The 18961-nt window shown below is 32.1% G+C and overlaps 2 protein-coding genes across 2 annotated transcripts; both read right to left on the bottom strand.

Moving 5' to 3' along the window:
• Positions 1-538: 538 nt before the first annotated feature.
• On the bottom strand, positions 539-3436 carry LOC111366892 (putative pentatricopeptide repeat-containing protein At3g01580). The gene has a single exon (XM_022987575.1). It carries the CDS (start codon positions 3434-3436, stop codon positions 539-541), a length of 2898 nt encoding a protein of 965 aa, XP_022843343.1.
• A 1730-nt stretch (positions 3437-5166) lies between these two features.
• LOC111367859 (heat shock factor protein HSF24-like) lies at positions 5167-8879 on the bottom strand. Its single transcript, XM_022988937.1, has 2 exons — positions 8613-8879; positions 5167-6181 (listed from the first exon to the last, which is right to left on the bottom strand). Exons 1-2 carry the CDS (start codon positions 8814-8816, stop codon positions 5522-5524), a joined length of 864 nt encoding a protein of 287 aa, XP_022844705.1. The 5' UTR covers positions 8817-8879; the 3' UTR covers positions 5167-5521.
• Positions 8880-18961: the final 10082 nt, after the last annotated feature.

Genomic DNA, 18961 nt, shown 5'->3' with positions numbered 1-18961 from the left:
ATTAAAGTTGCTAGAGTGGGTTTGCATGAGTTACAACGACTATTGCAAATTGGTTTAGTGACTCAATTGTAAGTAGGGTGAAAGTTCAATGATATGCAATGTTATTACTTATTAGTTTGATGACTAGGATGGATACATTGGCATTTCTTTAGAACTAATTGCTTCTAAATTAAATTAGTGATGATTCAATCCATGACCTTGATGTTACTATTTTTATTTCTAAAGTACAGTGCAGTGGAGCTATTACAAAGAAGATCAGCAATTGTATGGTTAACAAAGTAATTTTCATTAGTTTGGGAGATGATAAGAGACAAAAAAGTGATCGTGATTAAATTTGAAATTAGATTGAAGTTTGTTGACAAATCAAAATTTAGTGACATAGTTGAGAAAGTTTGACGATGGCCGATGAAATTTTACCCTCACAGCACAACAAGAACCTGCTTTAAACTTTCTAAAAAATAACATTTTCTAGTATACAAGTAATTATCAACATAAATTTAACCGAAAATAAGTAACTTAAAATATAAATTTCTCAAATTCAAGCACAATCAAAGGTGCTAAACCCTGCTATTTTTCTTATTTGTTTCTGCTCCATTTCCAATCTCACCCTACTGGCATCCGTCCACTTCCCTGCTGCTGCATATACATTGTAAAGAATCACATACGGCGTAGAATCTTCGGGTTTCATTTGCAGAAGCAAACTACCGATTTCCTCCCCGACTCCGTAATCTCCATGACTTAAACAAGCACCCAACAGTGATTCTAGTATATTCGAAGAAGGTTTCTGCGGTAAATTCTGGATAAGTTCATATGCCTCATTCAAATTCCCTGTTCTTCCCAGAAGGTCGACCATGCACGCACAATGTTCATTTCCAGGCAATATGCCATCTTGTATCATCGAGCTGAAAATAGTCTTGCCTTGTTCGACAAGACCAGCATGGCTGCAACTCGACAGAATACTCATGTAAGTAATTTTATCCGGTTTAAAACCCCTAGTTCTCATCTGTGAGAAAAGTTCGAGTGCAGCTTCACCATCACCGTGCACCCCGTACCCATTAATCATAACCGTCCAGGAGAAAGTATCCTTTTGCGGCAACGCATCAAAGAGCATTCTTGCAGAAGAAAGACTACCACATTTTGCATACAGGTCGATCAACGCATTGCTTATTGCCACATCTTTGTCGAAGCTCTTGTGGAATAGATAAGCCAAAATGGAATCTGTCAAATGCTGATTATTCAATTGAAGACACGTAGAAATGAGGTTCAGAATGGTTACAACATCAGGCTCAATCTCCCTTCGGAGCAACTCAAGGAAGAAAGAAAATGCTGTTCTGGCATTATTTGAACGTAGATGTGCAGTTATAACAGCATTCCAAACGGATATATTCCTCTTTTCTCCCATATGAAACAGCATCAAACATGAACTTACATCTTCAAATCTAGCATACATGATCATGAGAGATGTAAGAAGAGGAGTTTTGAGTGCAATACCCGTTCGAAAAGCATAAGCATGAACTGATTTTCCCTGAAGAAGGCTGCAGCATGCAGGTAATACATTCAGCAAGGTAACATAATTTGGTTTTTGATTCTCCTCGACCATTCGAGTGAACAAAAAAATGATGTCACTTTGTAAGTCATGATATCGATAGCCAGTCATAAGAGCGTTCCAAGAAATGACAGTTTTATTAGGCATGTACTCGAAGAGTAAACATCCCGCGTCAAGCTCTCCACAGTTAATATACATGCTAATAAGAGCATTAGCTAAAGAAATATCAGCTGTTAGTGCAGTTTTTACAGCATAGCCATGAACTGTCAACCCTAAAGCTAAATTTTCACACTCATTGCAAGAGGGAAGGATGCTTATTAAGGTAATCATGTCAAAGTGAAAACCTTCTTGCCTCATCTGACGAAAAAAGGCCATTGCTTGCTCTGCTTCTCCATTATCTACACATCCAGAAATCATTGTGTTCCATGAAACGAGATTTTTCTCAATCATTCTCATAAATATCTTGCATGAGTAGGCCAACTCTCTGCAGTCACAGTAAAATGCTAACAGTGCATTGGACGCATTGAGATTCACATCATTTCCATGCTTAAGACTAAATGCATGGGCCGACTTTCCGGGCAGCGCTGCCCCTTTTTCCGAGCACAAAGAAAGGATACTAATAATTGAGATTGAATCTGGATTAAAACCTGCCATCTGCATTTGACGAAATGCAATCAAACCCGCATCCCAGAGTCCATTGCTTACATATGCAGAAACCATTGAATTCCATGACAGAAGATTTCTTGGGGTGGTGGTCTTAAAAAGATATTCAGCTGAATTTACATGTTGAAGTTTGGCATACACTGATAGAAGGGCTGTGACAACAGAGATATGTCTCTCAAATCCGGATTTTATTACACAAGCATGAAAGGATTCAAGAAGAAAAATGCTGCCATGATTTTCACAAGAGGGAATTACAGACACAAAAGTGACAATATTAGGCCGCGGATCATCTAATAGCATTCTTTGAAACAATTCAACAGCACAATAGGATTTCTGGTTCCTTGAATAAGCAGATATCATTGCATTCCATACAGCTACATTCTTTGTCATCAAAGACTCAAATATATTTCTAGCAGCCAACAACTCCCCAGAATTACCATACAACGAAATAAAGGCAGGCACCAAAGACTCGTTAGTAGAATATCCACATTTGAATGCAAATCCATGGAGTGAGTAACCAATATGAACACCAAAATGCAAGCAAACAGGAATCACACTGGCCAAAGTGCTGACATTAGGTTTAAAATCCATATTACGAATCTCCTGGAAAACCTTGAAAACCTCTCGATCAAACCCATTAAAAGAATAACCAGAAATCAAGGCGTTCCAAGCAACCAAATCTGGGTGAGTAATTCTATCAATCAATTCACGCGCATTCACGATTTCGCCAACATTTGAATAAAAATCTATCAGGGCAGTTTGTATAACCACGTTCTCTTCAAAACCAGTTCTTAAAATAGCAGAGTGGATCGTTTGACCAAAATTAACATGAACCAAAGCGGAGCACGCCTTGAGCACAAAAGGGTAAGTATAATTATCCGATAGGCAACCTGAACCTCGACATTTCTGATAGACAAACAACACGTGGTCAAACAGCCTATTATCACACAGACTCCTAGTTAATAAATTCTGCAAAGGCAGGCTCGGCTTCTCGATTATTTTGAAAGTGGAAAGAGCTAATTCTAGAAAACTCAGATGGCAGCAATGGTCAATGAATTGTTTAATCAGCGGTTGGTGCGTGATTAAGCCATGAACAATTAGGAGAGACTTTAAGGTCTTCAAGTCTTGAATTCTCCGGCATAAGGGAAGTGTAGATAGAAAATATTCGGTGAGCTGCCGTGAATTGGATGAGAGACGAGAGTAAGCGCGCCATGAAGATTTCAACATCGTTGAAACACATTTCTATAACCTCAGTACTTCACCGTCTTTAATCTCGGTTACTCTTTCCACTTTTCTTCAACTTCCCCAACGGTAAAGCAAGATACATTAGCTTACCGCCCCTGGGCACATCCCAACTAGCAAAGGACGGAGTTCTTCAAGACAGTCAGTTCAGAGGTCGCGAATTCGATTCATGGGGCGCTTGGAAGGCAAGACTTTCTCCTGGAAGGTAGGAGTTCTTTGGTAGGCAAGGCGCATACATGGGTTTGACTCGCTCGAAACTTTGACAGTTCAATTGGGAGGACTCTTGGACCTTGGTCAATCTGGGACACAACCCGTGATTTACCTGGTTTGTGTAAAGAGGGACTGGATCGTAAACTCCAGGATTAGTCGTTGTAAGATGGACACCTGGAGGGGGGGGGGAGATACATTAGCTTACTAAAATTTTCATTTTGTTTATGGTTGTTTGACCCTTTATTGGGCATTTTTAACTATCCATTTCTCGAGATTTTTACTTTTGTTTCTATTTTTTTTAGAAGAGTTTTCAAAGATCGTTACTTTAAATTAGTGTTCTCTAATAGTTTTGTTAATGAGACAAAATATTTTCCGAAAATTATCTAAATATATTTAAAAGCAATTTTTCAATCTCAAAAACAACTTTTAACTTTACAAGAGCTCTGCTAACCGAGACCTAAATGTCTTCTAAAGTACCTAATCATCAAAATCATTTATATTTAGATCCAAAATTCAAATTAATTGCAAAATTTAAATCTCTTAACAACTTTGAAAAAATATGTTCAACTCCACTCATGAATAACCTCGCTTTCCATTGGTTTAGAATTCATTCATACCATCTAGATTTGTCGTCCTCTTGGCCTTCTCTCAAAGAAATTTTGAAACATCAATATAATTTTGAAGTAACAAGATTTAATTGGAGGACAGCAAGGGAATAAACATTTGTACACTTCTAGCACATTCACAAAAATCACCATATCTCTAATATAATTTGTGCGAAAAAAGCCATGTGTACAGGCTTTTTTCCACAGAATCTTTAAAACGCAGCACCACGTTGGCAGCTCTCTCTCTCTCTCTTTTATTTTTTCTCTCTCCATTTTGCTAACTGCCAATGAAAAATTGGCAACTGTATACCTATAAAGAATCTGTGAAAAATATTCTGTATATGGAGTATAACTCTAATTTGTGTGCAACACCATGAGAAAAATATTGATAAATATCTCTAATATAATTTGTGTGCAACAATGTGAGAAATTATTAAAGGTAATTTATGTTGATGGCTACGTATTTATTAAACATCTTAGATCAAAATAAGCTAGCAATAAGTTGATCCAAACATACTTATAATTTGGGCATATACTTCTTGTCCAAAAAATGTGGAAAGCTCAAACTAATTGTGGTCTATTCTTAATTATTTGATCCCTAGTTCGCGAGGGATTACAACTACAACCTGAATTTCAAATTAAAGTTATGCACAGATTTTTAGGCACAAACTTGCTAACGATCAATAAATTATAAATGATGGCTTTCTTTTTGTTCAAGTGATGTTGTGTTTTATTCAAATTCCAAATTCAAACATGCATGTTCATCTCTCGATTGAATGTAGAACACCAAAATCCATCTAAATTTCAATTTAACAGCCTTAAAGAATAAATCATAAATTAATGGCACTCACAATAAGGACACCGGCAAGGCATATATATATATATATATATAAAGGAAAATCATTACAATTATTTATGAGCTCTTTTATTATTTAACATTTCATAGTTTAATTGCAAATTGCAAAACCCTAAGCTTTTGGTTTACAAGAGTGCAAGATCATACACAACGTATAAATATGAAATAAGTTGGGAAACCAATTTGCTTTTGATTTTCCCACTCAAATAAGCCGGCTAAGCTGCACTAAATTACCAATCCTAACTCCATTCTGATGAGTGATGACCTTACAACAACCCAACTTTACGGTTTCAAAAGTTTCTCTACGTATCTTCAATTTCCTTTTGAGACTGCATAGTGTGCCATATGAGTATTATTGTTTTCTTTACTATTCACGAAAGCTTGGTACACAATAGATGGTCAATTATAAACCTTGCTATTCTCCCCGGAAGACGCTGAAATCTTCATCCAAGGCGCATCAACCTCAACAGTTCTTTTCATCTCTTTTTTATGTACCTCAGAGAAATCAGGATTCTCATCACGACCCCTCTTCTTCTTCACCATCACTCCAAACAATTTCAAACACTCTACATTTTCGTCATCGTCAATATCAGTATTCCCATCACTCATGCCCCTGCTGCATGGACCAGCTTCGTCAATAATAGGGGCACTACCGTTCATGATCCGGTTGATTTGCTCTGGCGCCACCTTCACACATTGAGTCAAGAAGGCAATGAGTTCGTCGCATTGTTTCTTGGTTTGAGCCAGCTCCGAAGATAGCATATGATTGTTTTTCTTCAATTTTTCGTTTTCATCTGATAGGTCTGCAAGTTGTGCTGATGTTTGTGTTTCTAATGACCCTGGATTTTTTGAGTCGGGAGATGAGGTCGAACTTGAGCCAAGGTCATCCCCAGAGTTCTCTGGCAAGGCTCGGCTATCGGCTGCCACATTCTTTTCCCCTGCTGGATTTTGTGAAGGTACCGTTTTTCGTCGACGAATTTCAATCAGGAGTTCCTTCTGATCACGCTTGAAGTTTTCATTGGCGAATTCCCATTTGTCTGGAACGATCTTTCGAAAGCCCTAATAAACAACACAGGGTATTTGTTACCATTTTGACTCATAATTTCTTGGAACAAACTCATTACTTACCCTACCCTGAAAATTTGTGTAAGCAACAGCAACCCAATTCCTAACTCATTATTGCACAACTTTAATTAGCTTAATATTTCAATTAAGTATTTATTTTTAACTTCTTTTTCTTTTTGATAATATTTATATTGTTGGACTAAGCTACATACCACATATAACTATAGAAAAGAAGATCTAATTCAGATATGCCACAATGTTTGAGCATATCAGTGTATTGTCTGAACTTTATTCGCATAAATGACCATACAAAAAGTTCAGTCGTGCTGATGGGACCAAATAATGGACTAAACCTACCACAAAGAAACATTTAAATTACCAATGGTAGGACTAAATGCACATGAAATTGACCACTACCACCTATATTTGTACCTTTCCACCATAAATTCCCAACTGCCACGTCAAGTTTAGAAAAGTCTGGATGAGAAAATAATCAAATATACTTTCCAGCCGTTGAATCAAACAAAAAATAATGGAAGTTTGAACGCTATTTTCGGCCACAACTCACCACTAATATATATAGGTCATAAACACAGATGCAGACAAACACAGACCGAATTCCATATTTTCAAGCCCATGGCCCACCCATTAATCTCTCTCTCTCTCTCTCATTTTACCTAATAAAACCAATTTGGAAGAGTTTCTGTCTCTTAAAAAATGAATTTAATTTAGCCCTGTTTCTTAGCAATTTTTTGTCCAAAAAATCAATTTTTTGATTATTATTTTATTTTTAGCTGTCATTTTTTACTTCTTTACTCACAGATGAGACTCACTTTTTTTTAACGATTAAAAAATCAATTCTCATAACCCAATCTAATAGATATTCGAAAACCCCAAGTTTGGCAGCAACAAATATTGACCAAAACATATGGCACGTCTACCCTATCTTTCACTATGTTTATAAATTATTCGTATTCGGTCAAATCATTTTTTTCACACATTTCGTATAAGGGTCTGAATCAATATCTCAAATATATCATAAATAAAGAAAAGTAACTATTCGGCCTAACCCAAAATATTTTTCCTTAATCACGCGGTGAAGGGTCCTATCAATGTCCTTTAAACCTCACTAGGTAGGTGTGAAAACGAAGTTCAATCTTGGAAGTTTCTACTATTCAATTATTGAAAAATGAAGACAAAAGTCTACGAAATTGATGAATAATTCCTTTTGAACAGGCTCAAAAAATGGAATTGTAGGAAATAATCCGGTGTGTAAATTAATGATAGGATGTTATTTATTTTTATTTTTTTCAAACTTTCCAATCCCGAGTACACACGTACCTCCCCCAGTTTTAAATCTGTCTCCAAGCCTGTTTATATAGCATGTTTCGAAATTTATAGGGTTCTTTCCATGATTTTTGGTGCTTACTTGATAAAACTTTGTTAACACTTTTCAACTAATCAAACTTAAATTATTAAAAATTCATCACTTGAAAAAATGATCAAACTTCAATTTTAACCGCATGTTTCATAAATTTCACAATTTCTATCAATTATTCAACAATACGTTTTATCAACTTTTATCCAAATTTACTAAACTTTTATTAATTTTTTATCAAACGGACCCGTCATTATATCTCTACTTTTAACCCTTATTTTACCATGAAAGAAATGGTATCTTTTACCAAACAAGATTGAAAACCAACATTATTGGTGAATTTAAGTGAATTTGTCTAAGATAACTTATTACAACTCTCAAGTTGCCCTTTGTTTTTTAGCTTGTTAACTACTTGTCGGGTCCGGCTACCTTATTAGGGGCCTGTTTGGAAGCGATTTTTTCACTCAAAAAATTGATTTTTTTTTACTGTTATTTCACTATTCTGACCGTCATATTTGACTTCTTCTCTCACAGATGGACCCCACTTTTCTCCTGACGGTGAAAAAATCAATTCTCAAAATCACTCCTACAAAAGTGGACTTATTGGATTCACATTCCATTTTTCTTCCAAATTCATTTTTAACAACATATTATTTCAATAAATTTAAAATTTATTATAAAAAATCTACATCAAAACTTGCCCTTAATTTCCTTTGGTAGAAGTGATAAGATTAATAAGTAATTATATTGCACGTTATTTATTTCGTCCAGCTTTTCAACAAATGGTTCAATGTTTCAAACCTAACATAAGATTAGTATATTGACAAATTTCATTTTGTCAAGTTTCCTTTCAAACAAACTTAACATTAGGAAGATTCATTAATTATTATCGAACACAATTTCTAAAACTGATTATTAATATATAGTTGGATCAATATAAGCATGAACTGAATTGAAATTCAGAGATATCAGCAAAAAAATGAGTTAACTAAACATGCATACAAAACATATAAACACGAAGATTGATTAAGGGAAAAAGAAACGTACATAAGTATTAAGCTGGCGAACAAAGCTGGAGAAATTGTTGTGTTTAAAGTAATTAGGCAACAAATCCTTAGCAAATTCAGCAGTTTTCCAGACCACGAACGTTGTACCACTTTCATTCCAAGAAATCACATCATCGCTGCTCCGATCGTCCACCAAATGATACGTCTTCGTCAAAAAAGGAGCCGGAACACTTCTCTGCGACATAACTACTCAACACCCCAAAACTATTCACAAAAAAAAAAAAAAAAAAAAAAAAACTGGTAAAAATTAAAAGGAAGAACTAAAGAGCAATAGAGCAGTGAGGAATTCCCAATCCCAGCAATAGAAACCAAACAGAAAAACGCGAGAATGAACGGGATCGTGGTTAGGAATTTTAGCAACTTCCATTGGTTTTTTCATCTTCTTCTATAGACAAGAAGACCATAACTCCTCTGGAATATGGAGATTTACAAATTCCTTGTGAGGAAATCGTTGAGGGATATTTTATAGAAGAATAGAGGAATGGATTGGATGGTCCATAGAAAGTCATACAGAGACGTATAAAGCTGCACCTACTGGAAATTTTTAACAGATTTCCAATAGGTACAAATGTCTCTGTGATTAGCAGTTGTCAAAATAATTTTTGACGACTGAGATGTATAAAGCAACATGTACAGAAAATCTGTTAGATTTTCAACAGAGAACAAATGTCTCCCTGTGATTGGTAGCGATCAAAAACTGTTTTGGCAGCTACCAATCACAAAGAGACATTTGTTGAAAATCTATTGAAAATTTCATGTACTTATAGCACTATTCTCTAGAAACATCACCCATGCCACTTTAATACTCTTTCAAAGTTTCAAACTACCAACTAGTTGATTTTTCTATAATATGATGTTTATCTGAGTTTAAAAGAATTACTTATAAGAAAGAGTAGTGTTACAGGTATATATAAGTATATATATAGAGATGTTCATAATGCCACGAGACACTCTATCATTTGTCTGTTTAATATACAATCAACTTTTTCAACTAATATTTTCCCTTCACATCATATTATGACATCGTTTATGTACATTTATTATGTACACTTAGCAAAATTCTATAAGAAATATTTTTAAATTGAATAGTTTATTTTATTTAATGAAAATAAGTATTTTTACGTTTAAGTATCAAATTTACTTATCCAAAGGTGTCACACAAATCCAAATCAAACAGGGTTTAACCTTTAAATAAAAGTAAAATGACTTGCATTTAAAACTTAAAAGAACTGGCACCACCACTATCTGACTGTAAGTTAATTGAAGAAAATGAGTTACGTCGTGTGTTTTTAGCATTTGTCCTATGAAAAAACTGAACTATATAAATTTGTCTCACATTTCTCTTTATCTTTTTTTTTTTTTTTTTTGGATATCTAGGTATCCACCTTACAGTGACTAAATTCTGGAGTCTACACCTTGGCCCCTCAAGTTACAGACAAATTAAACTGCAGACAAATTAAACCGCAGGTTGTGCCCCAAACTGATCAGTGCTCAAGAGCCCCCCAACTGGTCTGTCAAAGTGCCAAGCAAGTCGTTTCCCATCTTTACACCTTATCTTTCAGTAGAGCTCCTACCTTCCAGGAGAATATCTGCCTTCCAAGAACATTCCAGGAATCGAACTTACGACCTTTGATCTGCCAGCCTTGAAGCGTTCTCATCTTTGTCATTTCTCTCTATCTTTTGGTTGAACGCAATGGTGTCTTCATCGAGAAGTTGTAATATATGGGGTCGACAATTGACTTTCAATTTTGTTTTGTTTTTCTTGTATAGGAAGAGAAATAGAAAGCAACTCACCTAACATTTTTCAATTTTCAAGCATGGCAGTGGCCTTATTTAATATTAATTTGAATGTGTATCCATCCAGCCTCAATTCAGCATATTCTCTTGGTCAAGAAATCTGCGCCAATTGTCCGTATCACTTAACATGTTTACATTCAGGGGTGGACGGAGTTGAAAATGCTCTGCTCATCGATCGATGGGCTAGGTTCGATTCATTATACAAGTTAAATTGTCTCATTTGCAAAACTCCGGCCAATGGGCAAGTAGAGTTAGCTAGTCGTTCACTAAATTATTATTATTATTATTATTATTTTAAAAAAAAAAATTGAACTTTGACATTATCACCCTTGTAATGTAATGAAGACATAAAATCATGAGGAAAAAATTATTTTTCAAAAGATATTTAAAGTTGTGAAAATTTTCCTTTTCTATTCGGGCTTGGGATAAATTTCTAAAAGTATGATCCTATTTACGTACTCGAATTCAACACCCGAAAAATAAAAGTTCCAAAATTTTAAAAAGGCAATCATGCAGACTACAGTGGCTTGTGAATCAATACTACAAACTAGCTCTCTCGACTTGCAAGCTAATTCGTGCGAGTCGACGAGCGGCTCTCATGAGAATTTATTAGCTCAAATCGATTATGAAATGAGCCAAGCCGACGCATGACTAACTCTTACTTGCAACCCTACTTTCAGAAGTCATATTACAGGATTAATTTATTGAGCACGTATTTTGGAATGGTTAAGATAACATCAAAAGCATGATTAAATAGTAAAGCGCTTATGTATTTAAGGTTTGTTTGTGAAAGATTTTTAAAATTATTTTTAACTACTCATTTTATAAGACTCGTAACTTTTCTTCACCCTTCAATCACATATCTAAAAATAATTATTATTATTTTTCACTGGAAAAAATTTATTTTAGTATGCCATCAATGTGAGAATTACGCAATTCCATTTGTTATTGTAAATCCTCTTATTATATGGTGAAGAAGGACATCAAAAAGATTTTTCTCTCGTCTTCCTAAAATTGCTAGCTCTTCATTTAAAAAGTTAAATATCATTTTTAAATTTCAAGTAAAAGTTTTGATATTTGATTAAGTATCATTTGATGGGACTGAAAGCCTTTCGTAATTCACAATTACAATTTCTAAAACGTGTATAAAATGAACGCCATAAGAAATGGCAGATGAGTTTGAAGATGGACATGCTCATGTGAATAGATTCCTGGAGATTAGTAGAATCAAGTCCTCGAGTTCACACCATTTGAAATTACCAACAACTATTGTTAGGCTAAATTAGAGACGTTAATGCTTGATTAATAAAATAAGGGTGTATTTGATTGCAAACATGGAATTTGCGTGAAAAAAATAAATTTTAGATAATTCAATTGTTTAGAACTTATTTGCATGAAAATTGTTAACTAAAATTGTTTGATTGATTTAATTTTCAATTTAGAAAATATTATATTTGTCTATTTTTTTATTGGGGGTAGATGAGAGATAGTGGATGGATGGATGGGAGAGAAAAAGAGAGAATGAATTCCGTGGAAAAAAAAAAATCCTACTATCCCTAAAAAAAAATATTTTCATTGATTTTGAGAAAAATATGTTCATGTGACCCCAAAAGTAGGAAAATGTTTTCCATGAAAAAAGAACAATCAAACAGTATTAAAGTAGGAATTTATGTGGAAAAATACATTTTTTATGAAAAATATTGATAATCAAACGTACTCTTATTAAAGTATAGATTTTATACTTTATAGATTGAAAGTAATGTCGTGAAAAAATTATTTCTTATTTCTACATAATTGCAAGGACTTGTTTATTCAATTTTATTCTATAGTGAAACAATGACTACAAGTCTAATAATTCTTAGATTTTTCTTAAGAAAATATCGAAAGCTATCGAAATAATTGTTTAATTAGTGGACTTACTGTTCATGAAGTGTGAAAGCTTGAAAAGTTGAAATCCAAAAATGTTTGAATTTTCGAAACTAGAATGTCACGTTTTGAATAGTTGTTATTCCTCAAACGAAAGTACATTAAATGGTCAATTTATTGGCAAGGTAGCTCTAGATTTTCTCTGTTTTAAATTTGTAAAAGACAAGCGAAGTTGTTCTTGATTTTCTCTTTGATGAGTAAAATTTCAATTTTATCAAATACATGAATGATCGTGACTTTATAAATGATTGAACTACTCTACTTCATATTTTAATTTGTAAAGATAAAACTATAAGTCAAACACGGAATATCAAAACCATGACTTAAACTCAGATATTGAATGTATAAAAAAATCAAATTTCAAAAAAGTGAAATTAGTACAAAACGTCATTAGATTTCAATGTTATTGTACAAAACGTCTCTACCTTTCATTTTTTACAATTTTACCCTTACCTCACATTTTATTGCGAAAATCATCATTTTCATCAAATTTCTCGTGTAAAATAAGAAATATACCTCATATTTAAATAAAACAATAAAAAAGAAAAGAAAAGTTAAAGAATGGCAAACGATGTAGCTCATACCCTTACCTCATATTTATTGGCGAGGTAGCTCTAGATTTTCTCTGTTTTAAATTTGTAAAAGACAAACGATGTTGTTCTTGATTTTCTCTTTGATGTGTAAAATTTCAATTTGATCAGATTCATTCATAGGGATGACAATTCGAACCGTCAAAATTGAAAATCGCGGTTAACCGAACCGAATGGAGCGAAAAAAATCGAATCGATGTTGCAATGGGACGGATGTGATATTTGATTTTAATAAACCAGTTCGGGGCGGGGCGAGGCGGCTATGGTACTTACGCCATCGCCCCGAACCGAACCGATTAACCATTAGAAAAAATAATAAATTAAATAATAATTAGGCTTTCCATAATTTTTTGATTTTTTCTACATTAATTACTTAATTTTTTTGGCCCAAAATTTCTAGCTCGTTAACAAATTCAATTTAAACCCAAGTACCCATTATCCAACTCGGAACCCTAATAGTCTAACACAAAGGTACAAATGTTTAATTGGAAAATTGGAATCTCGGCTTCTGCCTTCAGGTTTGTCGAGTGCCGACTGTCGTCTCGTCCGCCTCCACTCGTTTGCAATATTTTCTTCTCCTTTGACCTTCAGGTTTCTGCCACTGGTGAGTTTCTCATCTTCTCTTTTGATGATTTGTATTTGTCTATTTGAATTTGTTGTGAATTTCGCACAAGATTTGGCCAAAGTATATCCAGAATTTTCAATTTTTTTTTACAATTGGTGGCTATTTTAGAGATAAATGACTTTAATTTCTCTCCTCTTTGATGGCTTTTGGCCTAAACAACACATAAACAAGAAATAGAATGCTTTAATTACAAAAACCTAATCCTAAATGGATATTTGAGGTTAAAAATTCTAAAAGGTGAAAAAGAACAAGAATGGAGAAATAAATGGGAGAGAGCAAATGGAGAAAATGTGTGATGTACATGTGTGCAATGAATGGGTTACTTATTTAGTCAGGAAATATTGCAGTTGAAGTGTTCTCTTTCGCCCGTTATTGAATATTGTTTGTTAAATTTGGATTTTGTATTTGAGAATTGGGATTTTTTTGCATTTTCATTTGGGATGTTATTTGCTACATTGACTTAGTATCATGTTTTTGTTTTCATTGACTTTTTTCATACATTTTTCTTTTTAATTAAACGGATGGATCAATTAAAAATAATTTATTTTCGTAGTTATTAACGACCCGAACCGAAATACGAACCGAATCGAACCGAACCAACTTTCGCGGTTATGGTATGATAAAAAAATTGGTGGTTCGGTGATGGTTTCGACTGAACCGAACCGTGGCCATCTCTAAATGATCGTGATTTTATAAATGGTTGAACTACTCTACTTAATAATTTAACTTGTAAAGATAAAACTATAAGTCAATTACGGAATATTAAAACTATGACTTAAACTTAGATATTGAATGCATAAAAAAATCAAATTTCAAAAAAGGGAAATTAGTACAAAACGTCATTACCTTTCAATGTTATTGTACAAAATATCTCTACCTTTCTTTTTGGCACTTTTACCTTTACCTTAACATTTTATTGCAAAAATCATTATTTTCATCAAATTTCTCGTGTAAAATAAGAAATATACCTCATATTAAAATAAAACAATAAAAAAGAAAAGAAAAGAAAAGTTAAAGAATAAATTGCAATCATACTTCCAAACTTTTTTAAAAATTGCAAATGAGTTCAAATAAATTATTAAAAGGATAATTAGTACAAAACGTCTCTACATTTTATCATTATTGTGCAAAACGTCTATACCTTTCATTTTTTTGACATTTTCACCCTTATTTCATATTTCATTACGAGAATCGTTTATTTTCATCCATTTTTTTTAATTCAAAACAATAAAATGACAAATATACACTCATCTTTATATAAACAAAACTTAAAATTTAAAAAAATAAAGAAAAAATTGTAGCTATATTTTCAAAATTTTTTTAAAAAAAGTAAAAATAATTCCCAAATAAAGAATAAAAAAATAAAGTAATTTTTGTTTTCTAGTTGTTTATTTAAAATTTATTTAAAAAAAATAAAAAAACACTATTCCAACCACTCATTTTTTTAAAAAACGTAAAGCGAAAATTTTTCATTCATTTTCAACCACTCATTTAAAAAAAAAAAAATCCTATTCCAACCATTTTTTATCACACGTTCCTTTAATAAAATAATTTTTCACATGAATTCATAATTTTTTTTCATACTTTTTAACTGGTCATTCTCCAAAAAAGAATCTTTTTGACTTCAGGTAATCTTTTTCAAAAATAGTACAGTGGTTTAGATTGTTCAAGTTGCATTAATTGTATGAGAGTTGTTACTTTTTTAATTCATAGTAATTTTCAGTTCTTATAATGAATGATGGGTAAATGTCAATTAAAATATAAAATCTACTATTTTCAATTTCCGTTTATATTAAGTAATTTTCTTAAAACAAATCTAAACAATCAGAACCAAACTGGTACAGGCTCGGGGCTAACTGGGCCCAAAATCATTCAATATCTGAAGCTCAATTGAAACGATTCGGAAGTCCATTTCATTTGAAACAAATAATAAAAAATATTGGCCATATGAATAAGAGTTGTAGGTTTAAAATATTTTCATAACGTTTTTGTAGATTTTGATAATTAAATGACAGATTATGCTTTGAAACGTAGACACGATTTCTGAAAACACAACATTATTACATTCTTACTGCGAGTCGAGTATGAAGTCTTCTAATTGTACAACCAGGGACGGATCCAGGATTGGATCCAAGATTGGGCTACAAAATTTCAAATTGGGCTATTACACGAATTTTTTTTTATTTTTTTTACACATAAAAAACTGGTTTTTTACCAAAAAAAAAAAAAAAAAAAATTAAAATTAATTTTAAATTAAGGTTATTTTTATTTTTATTTTTTTCTTTCAGTAGAATTTTAGTCTAAGTAAAGTTTTGAACACACCACCTACAATCGGGCGGTGATTGATTGTGGACAAGATAGACTTAGAGGACTTTACACATAAGCTTTAGATTTTGATGAAGTATTAGGGTCGATGAAAGGTCCCGAATTTTATATTTTTATGTTGGTTAATGAAGCTCATTTAAAAAAGAGCTATAGAAGCTCTGCCCATTTAAAGATATGAAAGTATAAGTCATAAGTTATTTAAGAGCCCAATAATTTAAGACATTAAGTTTAAATAAATTTGATTACAAAAATTTAATGAATAATTGGGTTGCGACAATAATCGTTTGCATGATAAGAATAATTATATCAAATTAATTGGATGGAATAATTCATTTTCATCTATTTTTCATTTTGTAAATTTTTTATAAAACTTTTTATAATAATTATTTTTTTGAGAAAAATTCATAAATAAGAGATTAAATATGGCACATTTCAAATTTAAGAAACAAAATTTCGAAAATCAAATATTTTAAAATTTTATTTATAAATTAATTTATTAAACATACATTTTACTAATTGAATATATTGATGTTTACTAATTGAATATATTGATGTCACAATTCTATATAATTTGGTCACAGTTATTTAATTATTTAGTCACAAATTAACAAATCATCTGTAACAACTCAATCACAAATAAAAAAATGTTATAAGTTACATATTATTTTTCGATCACGAATCAAAATTTTATAGATCATCTATTATTCATCAGTCACAGAATAAAAAATTTTATTAGTCACAACTCATTTATTCATTGCAAATTATTAGATTTATTGGTTGCGATTAATTTTTCGATCACAACTTAATCAATTGTAAGCCACGGTCACTTTTTTTAGGTTACATATTACAAATTAACTAATTTCTTGATCACAATTTATCTTTTTTGTTGATCACATACTGTTTATTGGTCACGAATTAACCAATTTAATGGCCTAAGGATGATTGTTTTCAGGCAAGTGGCCGATGGAGCAACGGTTGGTTTCCAACTACTGCCCGGTGGTTGTTTTCAGGCTAGAGTGAGAAATGAGAAAAAGGGAATGGTTTAGGAGAAATGAGGAGGGGTTGAGGGAGGTAGGGTTGGTTTATAATTTAATTCAATTTAATAATATATTTATCTAATAATATTATATTAATTATAAAAATTTTGATTTTTGAAATAGTAAAATTAGCATATGATTTATGAAATGGAATCTTTAGAAGTAGGTTTCTATATAATTTTCACTTATTTTTTATGGGCTTATAACTCTTTAAATTCCTAGTTAAAGATTCGATTTAACAAAGTTAACGATAATATAACTCTCCCATTTAGTTTCTCACTAAAAATGGAGGTTCAAAAAGAGGAAAGTCACTTTTTCATTATACTTTTCCTCAAATCCGAATTCATTATTTTCTTCTCTCAAAAATATATTTGATGTTAAGTCTCAAGAAATAGTACGGGTGTGAAAGAGAAAGGCTTTTATACATCTTGTTCATTTATATTTCAAGAAAATCATGGTATGTAGTGCTAAGTATTTATCCCTTTTTGTTTATTATGTATATATATGTATGCTGGTGATGTATGTTAGAATTTTTGAAGTTATGAATAAAGAAATTTATGCATGGCCATAACCAGTTTCTACGATCCCAAGGGATTTTTCAAAATCATGAATTTGTTGATGTTCATTTACGTGAAATATTAAATTCTTTCCTATTACTTTGTATATATGTTTATAATCAAAAGGGGTGCATCATGTGATATTAGTCTTTTTGAACTTATGGCTCACATCTTTTATATTTATATTGACAAATTTTTCAGATTAAAAATTAGACTTATAGACAAAAATTTCCAGCTTACTGCCTGAACTTTGTCACGTCATTCCAGACAAAATGTTCTGAATTTTTGGACAAACTAGTGAGGTTTGAAAGCCTGGAATTAAGTCAATTTAAGGTTGCTAGAATAAGTTGTGCTATTTTTTGTGCAAATAAGTTGTGCTATTTTTTGTGTGCTTTGTTCAGTGCACCCAAGAACAATTTTTTTACATGTTTGAGTGTCTATTAGAGTGCTTAAATGATCTTAGAAAATTCTAAAATTGTATTATGTTGTACTTGAATGAGTTTAGAAAATATTGTAAAAATTTCATAAAATTACGTATCCGATAAATGGTCCAACTAAACTTAATCATTGGGTAGCGCGTTGCTGAATTTAACTCCTTTTATACAAGATAACATTCATTTGAATCCTCCGTTTTAGTTTTGCCATTTAACAAATCAAAGTTGTCTAACTAAAATCATTTGTTACCAATCAATTTTAGAACATGTAATAGAATGCAAAGGTAACTATAAAGTTAAAAGAAAATTAAGAAAATTTTAATTTAATCCGAATTTTTGAAAGAAATAAAAGGAACATTATTGTTTTTATACTAATTCTAAATTTCAAGATTTAGATCGTTACGGTCCAGTAGGCTAGGAATTGAATATTATTGTTCATTTAAGAAAATATGTTGAACAAGGCATTTTGTCTTGCAGTTAAATAGTGGTTAATGTATTGATATTCCTAATAGTTGAGTCCATTCATGAAGACTTGATGAAGTGAACCCCCAAGTCGTATAAAGAAGAGATATTAATGATAGATATCCGACATAGAAATTTGAGTGGAGAGGGACCTACCCATTTTACTATTGAGAAAACTATTAATTTGGACGTGTTTCATTTTATGATCCACAAAAGAAGTGGGATATTTCCATCATTAATTGTTGTGGGACGTCAATTTGCAAGCCCGAGCTATTAATTATGGTGCATGCGTGTCTCAACATTATTCTCTAACGACATTGTCACAAAAAAATAAAAATCATTTGTTCTCTTATGTACGCAATGTGGTGTTATTATTCACAATCGTTTTAGATACATTAGAGGGCAATCGATTGCTTTATTTGTAATTTTGTTTCTCTATTTAAGTTTTGAATAATCTGCCTTGTTGAAAAGTATTTGATTACTATGGTTTTTCCATATCATATAACGAACTAAGCTAGTGATGTGAAAAATAAAAATGTGTATAACAAGCTTCACATAAAAAAAAAAAAAAAAAAA

Source organism: Olea europaea, chromosome 18, assembly GCF_002742605.1.
Source record: "Olea europaea var. sylvestris chromosome 18, O_europaea_v1, whole genome shotgun sequence".
NCBI lineage: Eukaryota > Viridiplantae > Streptophyta > Magnoliopsida > Lamiales > Oleaceae > Olea > Olea europaea.
This window is presented reverse-complemented; position numbering and strand designations above follow the sequence as displayed.

Excerpts from the sequence above, each read along its gene's own strand:
- LOC111366892 (XM_022987575.1), bottom strand. The coding sequence starts at position 3,436 with ATGTTGAAATCTTCATGGCGCGCTTACTCTCGTCTCTCATCCAATTCA.
- LOC111367859 (XM_022988937.1), bottom strand. The coding sequence starts at position 8,816 with ATGTCGCAGAGAAGTGTTCCGGCTCCTTTTTTGACGAAGACGTATCAT. Across the intron at positions 6,182-8,612 it reads TTCGCCAGCTTAATACTTAT|GGCTTTCGAAAGATCGTTCC; the intron begins GTACGTTTCTTT and ends GTTGTTTATTAG.